Source organism: Atractosteus spatula, chromosome 12, assembly GCF_055471065.1.
Source record: "Atractosteus spatula isolate fAtrSpa1 chromosome 12, fAtrSpa1.hap1, whole genome shotgun sequence".
NCBI lineage: Eukaryota > Metazoa > Chordata > Actinopteri > Semionotiformes > Lepisosteidae > Atractosteus > Atractosteus spatula.
The window spans coordinates 24,086,981-24,102,651 of NC_142717.1; the positions used below are offsets into that span (position 1 = coordinate 24,086,981).

The window sequence follows — 15,671 nt, forward strand, 5'->3', positions numbered from 1 at the left end:
CAGTGTGAGCCTCCATGGCCTCCTGTACTGTCTGTAGTTAAGGAAATCCTAAATATTTTATCTCTCTCCCCTAGAGTCAGTACTGGGAGAAGAAAATACAGAAATTCAATGAGATTCAAATTTATTGCTTTAGGAAATGAAGAATAATATATTTCACAGCCCATCAGAACTCTGATGGTATTGAAATGCAACAGGCATTCAAAACACCTAAAGCAAAAACAACAATCTGGCTTTTACATGTCCTTGTTGAAGCAATCTAAATTAATCTAATCTAAAAAAGAAGTATCAGCCAATGGTCAGGGTGTGGACTTGGGAGCCGTGTATCTCCAGTCCCTGACAGAGCTGTTTCCAGCGACATGACTGATCTGGGTTATTACTGAGGGTCAGGAGAACAGCTGTGGATGTGCACAAAGAATGAGTCACCCAGAGGCGCTGACTCACTGACAGGCGAGAGTGGGCAACAGGTGAGACGCCCTGCCTGGTGGAGAGCGGATATTGTTATTTGGCCGGTGTAGTCTGTTTCTAATCAATACTGCCTCCTGTCTCTGAAGGACGGGGAGAGAGAGCGAGATGAATTTGTGAGAAGAGGGGGTTATAAAACATTCTAAGTCACAAACACGAGAACGTTGGCACAAAAGGGCTTGAAATCATAAAGTCTGGGTTAAGATGAAGTCATGTTCCCATCACAGAGCATTCAAGGTCTATAATAAAATAGCATCCTTATACATCTGATTTAATAAGTGCTGTCTTTTTTACCCTTTTGTGTTTTGTTGCTTGGACTTTTTTTTTACCTATGTGTGGCATGGATTAAAATACAGCTGTGGTGAAGGAAGGAAGAAACTCTTGTGAGTTTCTTGGGAGTGCTTGCTGCCCTCGATCCAGGAATAGCAGTGGAGGACGGTTGTGTCTCACATGCTGTATGGGGGTAGAGAGGAAGCAGGAGGTCCCCTGGGTGAACGGGCTTGGAAGAGAGGGAGATGTTGTCTGAGTGCGACTGTCACCTCCTTTAATATCTCTGTGACTCTGATTACACAGTCTACTCTCTGGCTATATTTACTCCTGCTGCCCCACTTTATTCATCCTCCTCTGGCTCAGAGGCTGTGACCTACTTTGCTGACAGTTCCCAATCTGTTTGGCCACACCCTGCCAGGCCCTGCAACAACCCTGTTGTGACCTGGGGCTAGCCATCCTGGGGCAGACTGGGATAGCGCAGGGTGCTGGAGGCGAAGTATGTCCTAGAATAATCCACACCCCATCTCCTGTGCTAATGCTATGTACAGTATGTGCATGTACAGTCATTTTATCCTTGGAACACCCAAATGTGCTACATTCTTTATCTGACTTGGAGCTATGTTTTTCACTTTGAAGCGTTTTATTTAGTTCTGTGGAACTCTCCAGGGCTCAGAGATCTGACTGGAGATGTCACAGTTTTATCAAAGGACTGGCAGCAGTCTTGCTGTTGTATGCATTGCTAGAAGAGACAAGGATATTGACCTCCCCTGCTCTACAGGAATATACTGTATCAGCATGACTGGACTATTAGGGTTTGATCCTCACTCACTGCCTTTAATATAGCACAGATGTTACGTTCCATTCCAGGAGAGCTGTAGTGCAGTGAGTCCCTCATCTAATCAGACAACACTGTCATGCTGACAGCTGTTTAATTTGCTGGATCTGATTATCAATTTAATAATAAAATAGGACAATTAAAAAAAATGATCACGGACCATATGTCCGCTGGAGCCCGCATGTGGTTCCTGCTTCTCTTTTAAAACTTTTTTAATCTCCTTTTCTGCCATATGAACCTTATGCTTTAGTTCTTAAGTCCCTTCACTAAGGTTTAAGGTCAGTTTGAGGATTTGGACATAAAGACAGTCACCCCTGAACCTGAACTCACTGTGTCAGTTAGCCACTGTATCCAGCCTTACCATATTGAAATGAGCACTGCTAAAATGAATAGAAATGTCCTATTTTTCCTACAGTCCTTCTGCAGCTCTGTGATGCACATCAGACATCTGCATGAGAGCCAATATTCAACCTAACACAATTTGGTGCATAGTTTTTTATCGCAGTTGTATTAACTATATATTAATGCTTCCCGGGTCCGGGTAAAGGTAAAATGGTAGTTTCTCAAAAGGTCATGTGGTTTGAGAACAACACCATTGAGAACAGTGCCATTGGGTAGAGCTGCTCTCTCAGGCGTTTTTTCTGCATCCTGGAGATAATCCAGAGGGCAGAGCTTTGGCCCTCATGCCTACATTTATTCAGAGATGGGGGGTGAGTGAAGGTGTATAACAAGCCAATACGGCCATTTAGAGACACGTCTAGTTCATTTGGAAAGTTCTTAAAATATTTAAGGATGTGTCTAAATTGTTCGCACTCCCTCTTGCTAATAAAGAGGCAGAGCCCTTTAAGTTTTAAAGGACAGTCAAAAACCTCATTTGTTAAAAACCTGGGAGCAAAGGAGTTTTGGACAAATTAAAGAGAGTGATTGATAAAGTTAACCTTCATATTTTCATATGGAATTAAAAACCAGGTGATTCTGAGGCTCTCCAGGAATTCGAGTGAGGAGCATTACTCTAGACCAGTCACATGAGAAGTATTTTAGGATGTTTTTTAAAACAAGTACTCATCTAAATAGGTGTTTCCTTACATATTAATTAACCTCATTATGATGAATAAACCTGAATAAACCAGATTTATGGCATGACTTTATTTTTCAGGCCTTAAAAATAATAAATAGGCTCATCTATTGCAGGAATGCTTTGTTTAATAGAAAAATAAATTAAAAAGCTTTAATTTTAGTACACAGTATTTATAGGCAGGTCCCAACGGGTCTCCTGCACCTGCAGTACGTTAAATCTATCTCTGTTGAATATTCTGATGTTATTAGCTTGTAATGTAATAATTTCATCCAATATGTGCATATATTGTTTTGTAAATGATCAGCTTTATAGATGTTCAGGGCTGATGAGTGAGATGAATTTGCAGAATAATGATTCATCTACAATAGCTCAAGAATTTAGTCAAAAACAAACATTTTAGTTATTTGCGGTGATAAGAGGCAATTATTTCCTATTGACTTAAAAAAAAATATGGTGTGAATCTTGAATGTTGGCAGGATTATTTTTTTTGTAGCAGAGTGTTCACATCGGGCTTTTTGAGTGATGAATTCTGTCCTGTGTCCTCTTCATTCCAGCTGTGCATTGTCTTTTGATCTTACTTTGCAGTCCCACCAGGGCAGAAACCCAGATTCGGAATAATTAGACTTTTTGTACAGTTGGGACCTTCAAGTCCCAACAGACCACAAAGGATTAAGTTAACAGTATGTTAGTTTATATATATGTCTTAAAAGTTTTAGATGTTTTGTAAATCTCCTCGTAGTTTTACTGAAATATACCTTTGTATGAGCTATCTGCAAATGCATTTTAAGAAACCTCCTTGTGCATCTTAGATTTTTTTAATGATAAAGACATATCTGAAGTACTGTAATGTGGGTTGGTCCTCTGTGCCTTCCTCATTTTGGAGAGCTGCTCTCCCTATGTCAGGGAGGGATACCAGATGTTGACATCCCATGATCTGATCAGATAAGCAGCCCAGTCTAAGTGGATAAATCAGATCTCTGATAACATATGAGGCTGGAAATTTCCAAAAATGCCCAGGCAAGCTCAGGTATACAGCTGCATAGTGATAACTTTGCACTTGTGTTCCTCATGGACCAATTGAAACCTACCACGTATTGGGACCTGAAAGGTCTCAGCTTATTTTTAGAGTATTGTGAAATATTTTTCACAGTATCACAATGGATATAATATCTCTAAATCATCGGGTTTTAATTACAGTACTGGAGGGCATTGTACTTGTTTTAGTTTCAATTTAGCTCCAACATGTAACCCGTAATTGAAGACATATGTGCTGAATTGGATCACTTTAATTTGAATTATTTTCAACAGAAAATAAATGTGAAAAGCCCTGCTTTTGTCAATTAAGTACACTACGTATTGAAAGCTCAAAACGAATAAAAAACAGAAAACACAGGGATCCATCTGCACCAGTGCAGAAAATCCCCCTTCAAAATGAACATTTGGTTTGCCTTAGAGGCATATTATGAGGTGAGAGTTAGAGAGAATGGGAAAGAAGCAGGAAAAATGAAGAAGCGTGTGAATTAGAGAGCTCCATCATTACATGTCTAATGAAGACAAACCTTTCATTTTCAGTTTGAAACTGGTGCTTTGCAATTTATGCTTGGGAGCTGTCTTCCCAGTATCTTCTCTGTCTTGTTTCTTCACTAAAACCCTCTTTGATCCATATCCAGGTGCTTTGTGCAATAATTGTGTGAGTATGGTGTTAATTCTCTTTATATTAACTCTTCTTGTTTTTGCCCATCCTTCAGGTACTCTGTGGAAGGATTCCTGGAGAAGAATAAAGATCCTCTGTTCCAGGACTTCAAACGCCTCATGTATAACAGGTCAGAGGTTCCTCTCCACCCAACTCCTCACTCTTCCCTTGTCCTTTCATTGCTATTCTTTCAGCCCACCTGACTGACAACATACCCACCTATCCTGACCTCTGTGCAGACCACAGTGAACATTAATCATATAGGAGGACGGCTCTTATTAATAATATTAATCTTTGTTTTGTCTTTACCTTTACCTCTAGATCATTCATTATTTGGAGAATAGATGCTGCACAATATCTCCTGCTAATCTCTCTCCTGACCCTTAGTTTATTGCTGCTGGCATGCCACAGGGTTCTGCTTTAGATATTTAATATTAATATTTATCTTTAAGGTCAAATTATTCAATGCCCATGCAAATTTTGTTATATAAGTACTGTTATACTCAGATGTGCTTTTCCTTTTAAACTGACTATGATACAGCTTTTGCAGTCTTGCCTCACTGGATTATTAAAAAGCAGAATGTATAGTAACTCCCTACAGATAATTTCTGTTAAAGTCTGGGATCTACCATATGAAATACTGAACTGAGTTATTTTCTCCTTATTGCTTTTATACTGTTATAATATCAAAATGATGATCTGATATACAGTGTTATACAGTATATTATCATAAATTATTTCTAGCATGTGCCATTCATGTACAGTATTCAATGTAACCAAGACAGCCTATATTAATCTTTTCAGTATTTCCTATTTACGTCCATTTGCGACACTGCTACTGTAGATGCTGAGAGATTAGTTTCCTCACCTGCATTCCTCACCTTGAACACAGCGTATTGCAATGCCCTCCTAACAGTTCTTTAAGAAGTCTTCTAGATGTTCAAACTGCAGCTACCCATGTTCTAACAAGGACAAAACCTCATGATCATGTTTCACCAGCATGATTTCAGCTTCACTATTTGCCTAAAACATTTGGAGTTAATTCTAAAAGCATTATTGCTAACATACTGTATAAATCCTTAAACAGCATGATTCCTTCTTACATTGCTGATCTGCATACTCCTTATCACCTCACTCAAAACCTGAGCTGTACTAGCTGTACCAAACTCCAGGCCGCAGTCAAGGTGACAGGATTTTCTAGATTAATGCACCAAGTTCTAGGAATTCCATGCCAAATGATAATAGCTTTTCCAAATCACTGGAGATGCTTAAATCATGTTTGAAGACATTCCATTTTAATTTGCCTTCTTCTTGCACATTGTCTTATATATTTTTTATGTTCTTATATTTAATTTCTACATTTATATTCAATATAGTATAATGTATTTAATAAAATATAATTTTTAATATTTATATTTATATTTTTTTACGTTTTGTGCCTTTTGATACTTGTTATGAAAGATGCTAAATATTATGCTGTTGTTTTATATTTTATATTTAATATTTGATGCTAAATATTATGCATTAAATATAATGCTGTTGTTAATGTCCTACCTATGGGGCTAAGTACTGTGTGCACTTTGTAAGCTGTATACCTAAATTGAATTGTGGTGGCACCTGGCTCAATGCCAGTCAGTCCAGAGAGGTGCGAGCATTGTGTCCCCCTGGATATGGCACAATTGTGGCTTTGCACTCTACCCTACACTGCCCTTCCTTTACTACCTGATTGGCTGGATATCAAGTCCCAGGTGTCAGAGCAGCAATCTCAGAAGCTTTAGGATTAGCACATGTGTACATGAAACCTTTACTGCTCAAGCAGTCTGTCACACTAGAACAGGCACAGAACACAATTTCATCTTAGGATGGTACAGGTATAGATCACACACATCCATATTCCCTGTGCTTAAAACCTCTTCAGCCATACCTGCCTCTAATTGCCTTTGTCTCTAGATGTCCTTGGGGAAATGTAGGTCATACTGAGAAAAGACAAACGAGATTCCTGTACCTCTGTACACTCTGTACACTCCTTGGGTATTTTTGGAGTACAATGCAGAAAACTCTAGAACAATGCATAAAAATACGGGTACAGGCAATGTTACTGTAGTCCTATAAAGTATCAGTTATGGTCTTCACATATACACTAACAATGGGGCCCTACCTACACAGGCTGCTCCCTGTTTGCTCTCAGCACTGAAGGATAGTCCTGTACTGACAGAGTGTGCTGGCACGCTTTCAGACTCATTTTTTTTTATTTAAAATCAATCCAGTTTATTTGACTTGGCAAAAATAGGGACACAGCCAAACTGCAAATCCTTCGTCAAAAGCAATGTGTTTGTCGGAGGAGGCTCTTGTTACCAAGTTAAATACAATCTCTCCTTCTCCCTTTCCATCTTGCTTTTTGCCCCCATCTCTTTCTCTAACCTCCTCTCACTTGCTCTTTACCCATCTCTCTTCTTCTCTTCCCACAGCTCCAACCCGGTCCAGCATGAGATGTGGCCAGATGGTCAACTCTGTATCACAGAGGTCACTAAGCGCCCGCTGACTGCTGCCACACTCTTCAAGAACTCCATGATAGCACTGGTGGACAACCTGGCCTGCAAGGTTAGACACAAGCACATACACAAATGCAAAAAGACACATGTATACAGAGATAAACAGGGCTGCAGGTAAAGTCATGTGGTCCAACAGGGCTAATCCTTTAGGGTCTAATTAACTCCCTTGGTATGTAGTAGAGAAAAACCCCAGCCAGCTCTCATGAGGAAACCTCTGGGGAGGTTCCTCTCATCTATCTGCCAGCTGCCTCCTCAAATAGCAATTCATTCTGTTGACAAGCATCTTTCTCATTCTCTGTTTCCTCAAAATGTGTTTGTGCTGAGTTGTACTGATTTTAAAGTTTTTGTTCCACTCGAACTCTTGATTTCTTAACTAAGTCTAATTATTTGGCTAGACTCAGCAGCCCTTAAAGACCAGAGTTTGAGAGCTGCTGATGCTGTCTGGGCATAAGGTGTGTACTCAGTGCTCCATTGAGTTTGATTATTGTACTGTTGCCTCAGTGAACAACTCATTTTAAAAATGCAAGAAGTGAACAAAATGTACTGGCTTCCCCTGGCTGCCTGCAGCTCTGTCTCACAGACATGATGAATGCAGAGAAACACACACTTTAAAATCTGAATGTCCTGTTTATCAGGCTGTGGTCTTGTTTTTTTGTGCTTCAGCCTTCCTGCTTACCTTGACTGGTTTATGTAAATATAGTAGTGAGTGGGTGGAATGAAAGATTGCAGATTACTGGTTTACTGAAACAGCTTCTTCTTGTAAGTTAGACAGACAGAGCACACCATAGCAGCTATACAGTAGACAGCAACTCAGTTTTAAAAAAAAAACCACGCTTACAGGCCTTGGAATGAAAGAGAAAAAGTGTTTTTTTTTCCCATTGTTTGTAATTTCTCTTTTGAGTGCTGACTAGGTTTTAAATAGCTGTACATCTTATATTCCTTGCACAATAACAATCTCACAAGCTCATTTAAGATGCAATTGATCATAGGCACCGTCTTTGTTTTTTACTGAACGAGTTATATCTGACATTTTGTTTTTCACTGACAGAGTTTTATTTTGACATTTATGGTGACACACTTTTCTCTTTAAAGAACCAGAGGTTGTCTCAGTGGGGTGTGGGGAAGAGGGGAGTATCCAGGACAGCTTGTGTTTTCTAGGGCACATTGAAGGGCCAGCAGTTTCTCTTGTAGCCCAGTGGGACCCCTTTGCTAAAACCCCCCTATCCTCCCCCCACCCAATCTCCTCCCCTGTAGGAGAGCTAGAAACAGAAACTGGGCCCCTGGGTTTATACAGCACCCATTTCTGTGCAGAGAGTGCAGAGTGAAAGAGAGATAAGGAGAGACAGACAGAAAGAGCATTCTCTTTCAGGCCTGGCTCTGTCATCTCTCCTAGTGATAGCCCCTTCCCTCTTGTCTTCATTTATGATTAATGGTTTCCAGGTCCCTCTCTGCACTATTCCTGTTTCTGGGCAGATAGAGGAGGGAGGGAGGGGGTGTGCACCGGACACCTTGAACTCTACCTTCACAGCCAGAGCTGAGGCCTGATTCACCAGTCTTCCCTCTTTCTGAACTGCAAACTCACCTTAAACCCTTCTCTGCACTTTTCTGAAGGAGTTTAAGAGAGCAGCTGAGTACCCTAAAAAAACTTTACTGAGCTGCAGACACACGCTGCTTTGACATTGGAAAATCTGTGGCATTCTTGTTTGCATTTCAATCTAAAACTTTTCTCTGTTCTAAAGAGGCTGTAAGAATACTGTGGCATTACGGGAGGGTGTGCCCAGTGAGGAGGCGGAGCCCTGGAGGAAGGGCGACGCCTCACCTTTGTGGTCACAGCTGTCCCGGCTTCTAGATGATAAACCACAGCTGTGCAGGTCCTATAAAGGCACACTGAACACCCCCCGAAGGGACAGGCAGGACCACCCCTGAAAGGGGGAGTTTTTTCACCAACTGTCCCGGAGGGGATTACACCTGTGTAAGGCATTCTTTTTCTTTTCTTTTCCTTTTTGCCTGTCCCATTACATATTTTCACCGGGGCAGGCACACCTTTTTTATGCACTAAGTTTTTCTATTTTTTTGGGCTTTTCACGCCCTGCTCAACAACAAATAGGCAAAAGAAAGGTATACCACTGTGCATCGCGACCTCCAGGCTGGGCTTAGCCTCTTTAGCGGGGTCCAGTCTGGTCACTGCTGTGCTAGCTGTTCTTCTCTTTCCCAGGCTGGACCCCATTAAATAGGCTAAGCCCAGCCTGGAGGTCGCGATGCACAGTGGTACACTTTTCTTTTGCCTTTTTGTTTAACTTTTTTCACCCTTTTTGTGTTATTTTTGGTCCCTGCTAACCTCACACCAGTGCTTCCGTCCCTCAGTTAGGGGGGTTGACGTTTTACTGCTTTTTACTGCTCTACTGACTTTTTCCTCCCACTGCTGCACTGTCACAATACACATTTATTACGACAGAAGAGGCCTTTTAAGATAATGCTGCATCTTTTCCCAAAACGAGACAGATCCAATAGTCTCATGCAAGTCTCATACTGTTTACTAAAAGTTTACTAAAAGACTAAAGGGTCTCAGAGTCAGCAGATCCATGACCTTCTGATGTTGCTGCAAATTATGATGGGATGAATTTTCCTTGTCAATTAACAGTAGGACATTTCTGTGTTCTTCAAATCTTAAGATATTACTGCTTTCATACTAAGAGATCACGTCTCTCTGTCTACCTGTCACACACTTCAGATATGTGAGTAAAGACCACAGTACACACCGAAAAGCAGTAATTGTGAAATGCTTTCACAAAAGCATTGTGAAATAACGTATGAATTTATTTCTCTGTTTTTATGTCTGTCCATCTGTAGGAGCCCTACTATGTACGCTGTATTAAGCCCAATGAGGTGAAGTCACCTCTGGCATTTGATGAGGCTCGATGTCGCCACCAGGTGGCGTACCTGGGTCTCCTGGAGAATGTCAGGGTGCGCCGTGCAGGGTTTGCCTATCGACAGCCCTATTCCCGCTTCTTGCAAAGGTGAGTCTCTCTGATGTCTCAAGGTGCAGTTTGAGCTAAGACTGCAGCATTACAAAGAGCAGTTTACACCAAGAAACAGGGCTTTCAGCTCTTCAGCAGATCACATTTCCTGCCTTAACTCTTATAAAGATATTAGACTTCCAAAGCATTCACTTGGACACTTCATGCTGGTCATTTACATCACTTCTTAGGTGTATCTTGATTAGTTGGCTGGCATATCAGAGAGATTTTCAGGTTTGTCAAAAGATTAGAACTTGCAGTGGACATCTGACTTGACCAACCTTTGTCACATGTACAGTATGGTCTTATTGAACTCTCCCCTTAATAGATTTTTCAGAAATGTGCACAGTACAAACCAAACTTAATTACAAACTTAATTTTAGACAGACTTCTAAAATTCTAAAAACTGAAATCTCACTCCCACTGAGTTCACTTCAGTTGCATCTTGAAATTATTTCAAAAGAGAGTCAGCAACTTTCAACTGTTAAAGGAAATAGAGGTTTATTTGAGCTATACAACCAAAATTTATGGGCAGTTTAGTTATGGTTCTTAGTGTTGTTAAGTGATATGAGTTCATCTTATTTGAGAAATAAGATTAGTTTTGCAGAGGCCATGGACAGTTTAAGTTGAGACTCTAACATGCTGACAGCTCATGTGTGGTTTCAAGGATTCAAATACATGTTTCAGGAACCCACATTGTTTCTTACTGGATAGATGGGTGCACTTATATTATCAAGTTCAAGTCCAAAAATTTAATCTGATTTAAATATAATGGTATTTAGGAAACTAAGTATAATTCTTCACCCAAGACTGTCTTTTCAAAGTCATATTTATATGTTATTAAATAATTTAATTGAAACACACAAGCCTGCACTCAAGTAGGATAAAAGCATTTTACAGCTGTCTTGTGCATTTCAAACCAAAATGTATTTCTGAGGAGACCTTGAAAACATTGCACTTTACTTAATTCAGTGATGTGATTTTTTTGAAGTGCAATGAAAAGATTTGATTAGTAACCTCTTAGATTGGTCACATGCTGCGTTCTTGACTGAGTGCATGAGCGCTTGAATGGATTTAAGGTTGTCGATCTATCAGTTTAAAATATTTTTCAGTGTATCCGTGTCTTCTGGATTCTCTTATAGGTTAGTTTCTCTGTGCTTCCTCAATGCATCCTATTAAAGATAAGTAGAAGGAGTTATATAGTCACAGGGTAGATTTTATGGGGCTTCCTGAGTGCCTCAAATAGTAATAGCACTCTTCTGAGAATTAGTTGAGCTCTATGATTGCGAGTCTGAACCTGGGTCATGTCACTAGCCGACTGTGACTGGAATATCCCATGAAGCAGTACACAATTGGCTGAACACTGCAGAGGGTATGGTGGGACTTCTGGAATGAGTTTAAATGGAAGAAAAATTGTGTGACTCAGGGAAATAAGACAACGAGTGAGAAGATGAGTACACCCAACACCCATCTACAGCATGTGTATCACTCAGTCTCTGTCTTGATCTCAGGTACAAAATGACTTGTGAGTACACCTGGCCCAATCACCTGATGGAGACAGACCGCGAGGCAGTGGAAGCTATCATAACGCAACACAATTTCCAGGGTGATGTGGCATACGGGCTGTCAAAGGTGTTTGTGCGCACACCCCGCACCCTCTTTACACTAGAGCAGGAGAGAGCTGCCCTCATTCCCATCCTCGTCCTCTTCCTTCAGAAGGTAGGTGTGTTCACATGTCCAGGTCACATGACAAGACAGCCCCCAACTTTCCTTGTCTCTCATCTTTTCCTTCTGACCTTCCCAGGCTTTGAGACTAGTGGTTAACTAGCCAACACTGCCTCCGTCTCTCTCTTTCCCAGTCCTTGGGCTCTAACCACGAGCCTGTGCTAAACATTTGTATAAATCTATTCCATTTGAAAGACAACAGTAAATAAATAGGCTTTCGGGCCTGGTAGAAGTGAAGTTCAGTATCTATAAGATAAAACAGGCTAATGGCTAAAGTAACTCTCTGACAATGGACTGACATTCCCAGCACATACCTTAAAAAGCCCTGCTCTTTTCCTTTTCTTTTTTTTTCCAGCTTTTGCTTTTGTTCCTGCTCTTTTTTTTCCTTTGTTTTGCCTTTTAAAAGTTGCTCATGCTCTTCAGAGCAGTGAGCGACCCCCAGTAATGACCTGTGAAATGAGTTGCAAATTGCCATGACTCCATGAGCCAGTGAGGTAATGGTGTAATTAAGTGCTGGGCATTTTGCTCTTGGTCCTGTCAAGGAGTCTGTTAATGACGGGATTGTTTCCTTGAGGCTGTAGCTCATTGCTGTCTCCTTCCCTTTGAAGTTGCAGAAAGGAAACTGTCTGGTTTTATACTGTATCAGCTTCACACTGGCTTCATTAACTCCAATCGATTAGAGGAATTTCTTGGTTGACAAAAGAGTTTTTTCATAAAGCGCACCAGTAACTTCCTGTTCTTTTTCTAATTAAAATAATTGCATTATAGAATTATGAAATGATTTTATTTCGATGCCAACTCCTGCACTTGAGGGTCGAGTAAGGTGGCTACAAGAAAGCCTCTGTAAACTTGCCCAGAGGATTAAGTTTACTAATTATATAGTTACTGTGATGACCCTGGAGTGGGGTTTTTATGGACGCACATGAAGTTTGGTTCTGACTGCAGTGACAAAATGGATAAGGGCTCCATACCTTTGCTTTTGCAACAGTCAACAGTTTATTGGAACATTAACAGGCATCTTGTAGCACATTAATAAAATCTCATGAATAAATTCTCCCCTATCATGTTGGACACTGACAGCATGCACAGGTGTGCCATTTTCCCCAGCTGTGGTGGGAGGACCCTGACTCAAACAGAGAGCAAGATAATCATGCTGACCGTTTGTCAGTGACCAGCTGTACTTTATTACTCAGGTCTGGCGGGGAGCGTTGGCGCGCATGCGTTGTCGGCGGATGCGCGCAATCTACACCATCATGGGTGCCTACAAGCGGCACAAGGTGAAAGCGCACTTCCACGAGGTGGAGCGACGCTTCGCTAACGTGCGCAACATGCCTGACTATGGGAAGAGTGTGGAGTGGCCTGAGCCTCCTGCCGTGCTCAGCAAGTTCCACCAGAACACACAGCTGCTCTTCAGAAGGTTAGAGATGGCTGGTGTCTCTGTGCATGTCAGGTTTTGTCTAGTGTCCATGCACACGTGACTGTTCTTAGAAAGCCTGTTCAGGTATCAGTGTTTGTCCTTGTGTAGACCAAGGCGTTTGACACTGTATATTGATATAACTTTGCAAGATTGCATGTTTCTATGAGTGTATATGTAGCTATATAGTTGTCTGTCATTGCAAGAACTGAAATCTGCTGCACCGAGAAAATGTTTCTGGACTTCTTCCTCTCTCTTTGCCTTTTCCTTTGACTTTATCCTTCCTTCGTTCCTCTCTTTCTAATGCTTTCTGTCATTCCTCTATGTCCTTGTTCTCTGTCTTCAGGTGGCGGGCACGGCAGATCATCAAGAACATACCTCCCTCCCACATGCCAGAAGTACGGGCCAAGGTGGCAGCGATGACTGTCCTCCAGGGGGAGCGACCCGCCTGGGGCTGTGGGAGGACCTGGGAAAGAGACTACTTGTTCTCTGTGAGTGCAAGAAGGCGAGTGGGGAGACTTTGTGAGGGTGGGAAGGGAAGCAGTGCTTGTCTTCCTGGAGCAACGATAGTAGGGCAGCACTTTTTAAAACATTAAGAGTCTGCAGCATTAAAACTTGCACCCTCAAAACAGCAACATCAGCCAAAATACTTTTACTTTCACAACATATATACTTGCCTTGAGCAAGTATATGCACGAGAGTATTCATTAGACCCTGCAAAATGCACAATGCCAAGTTATCGGGTGCTGCTCTGTTTGTATCTGCTGTGTCTATGTCTTTGCTGCTCAGAGTTAGGATTCATGTGTATTACTTCTAGGTTTCTTGTTAAAATAAAGCAGCACTCTATAAATGAGTGTTTGCTCAGGGCTCAGTTTGCTTAATATTAACAGACATAAAGAACAATACTGATGAACTGAATGAGTTCTTTTAGTGGTCATGATTTTTATCTATTCGATCACATGGTCGAGAAAATTTTATTGATCCCTTATAATAAAGATGTAACTGGTCTGATAGAGGACTAAAATGACCTTAGTTACAATAAATGATGGCGGGGCCAGGGTAGTAATGGTCCTCGATATCTGAGAGGATAGAAAGAATACATTGATGTTTGGATTTGAGTTCTAGGTGTGAGCTGGGTCTTTCTGCAACCTGGGTAACAGTTCTAGAGACAGGACATACTGTAGAGGCTGCTCTCCTTGAGCTTGGCATAAGGGTGGCAGTAGAGTTCTGCCAAAACAAACCACCTTCACCCACCCCTTCACCACCCCGCAGCATTTCCAGCCCATCACAATGACAAGCAGAGTAATGACCCAATTAACCAATTCAGTAGTTAAGCCTAGGTTAGATCTTGAAGTGCTTTGTCATTGGCCAGAGCTATAGCATTGCTTTTGTGCTCCAACAGTACAGTCACAAGAGTCTGAGATCCCCAGGGCCATTCTTCTGACAAAGGAACGCCTGTGTTTCAGTCCCACAGTCTTCTTTTTTAAATCCTACATATGCAGCTCCTCCATCTAATTAATTCAAAACTGCTCAGCAATATCATCGTCTAAATATGCCCTGGAGCTGCAGGACCCTTACATAAGTGACAGTCAAGGCTGGGACAATGTGTATGTGTTTTTAGGGCCATCAATCTGGATGTTACTTGCAACTGCAAATGTTATTTTCTCTCTAAAATTCAACATGATCAGCAATTTTCTATGAGTGGTGAACAGTCCACAGGTTCAAATTTAGTAAATTAGAAATTCATATGAGGTTTCAGTGAAGTAATTCTGTTTGGAAGAACCCCACAGAAGATACTGGGGTTCTGAGGAGATGATTGTAGCAGACATGGTTTATATGAGATACTGATTATCTGTTTCAGGTGCGAGACTCTCCTCAGACCAGCTCCAGTTTTGCCAAGGTGTCCAAGGAGCTGAAGAGTAAAGACCAATACAACACAGTGCTGTTCTCTACCTTTGTCCGAAAGGTAATCTTACACAGCCCTTGTGTTGTACAAAATGTATTGTCTGGATACTCATTCAAATAGTATCATACCTAATCTGTATAGTGCCATGCCCAAGTGCTTCTTGCTCATTTTATGTTTCCTTGTAAATAGATAGGAAAACATGCAGGCACTCACATCCTCATATCATATCCATACATAGAAACATACAAGCTAAGGCAATCATACATGTAGACAAACTATTTCATTGTATTTTCTTTCTTTCTCAGTTTCCCACTCTTTTGATCTGCCTATGCTTATTTTACTCCTTTATCCTCTCTCTCTGTCCCTGTCTCTCTCTCTTTCTCCCTTTCTTTCTGTTCTATCTATTCCCCCCCTCAGTCTGTCTCACAGTCTCTCCGCTCATGTTCTCTCTCCCTCTGCTCTCCCCAGATGAACAGGTTCAATAAGAGCACAGACCGTGCAATCCTGATCACTGACACCCATCTCTACAAGCTGGAGCCACGCAAGCAATTCAAAATGTTGAAGAAGCTGCCTCTGGACAGCGTGAGTACAGACACAGGCTAAGACAGACGTCCGGCTGTCCACGTGTCCACTGAACACCTATCCACAAGAACATGCTTGGTGATTGGGGATAGTGTAGTGTGTAGAGTCCTGCAGAGGTTTTAGTGGATAAAATGAGA

At 41.4% G+C, this 15,671-nt stretch overlaps 1 protein-coding gene across 1 annotated transcript in view; it reads left to right on the plus strand.

The window, feature by feature from the left end:
- The window catches only part of myo1g (myosin IG), a 58,528-nt gene that overhangs the window by 22,256 nt on the left and 20,601 nt on the right, over nt 1-15,671 (plus strand). Inside the window, exons 13-20 of the mRNA XM_088929027.1 lie at nt 4,394-4,468; nt 6,807-6,939; nt 9,741-9,907; nt 11,419-11,626; nt 12,826-13,049; nt 13,393-13,537; nt 14,908-15,012; nt 15,421-15,534. Of these exons, the coding sequence (XP_088785153.1) occupies nt 4,394-4,468; nt 6,807-6,939; nt 9,741-9,907; nt 11,419-11,626; nt 12,826-13,049; nt 13,393-13,537; nt 14,908-15,012; nt 15,421-15,534 (1,171 nt within the window). The remainder of the gene's footprint in view (nt 1-4,393; nt 4,469-6,806; nt 6,940-9,740; nt 9,908-11,418; nt 11,627-12,825; nt 13,050-13,392; nt 13,538-14,907; nt 15,013-15,420; nt 15,535-15,671) is intronic.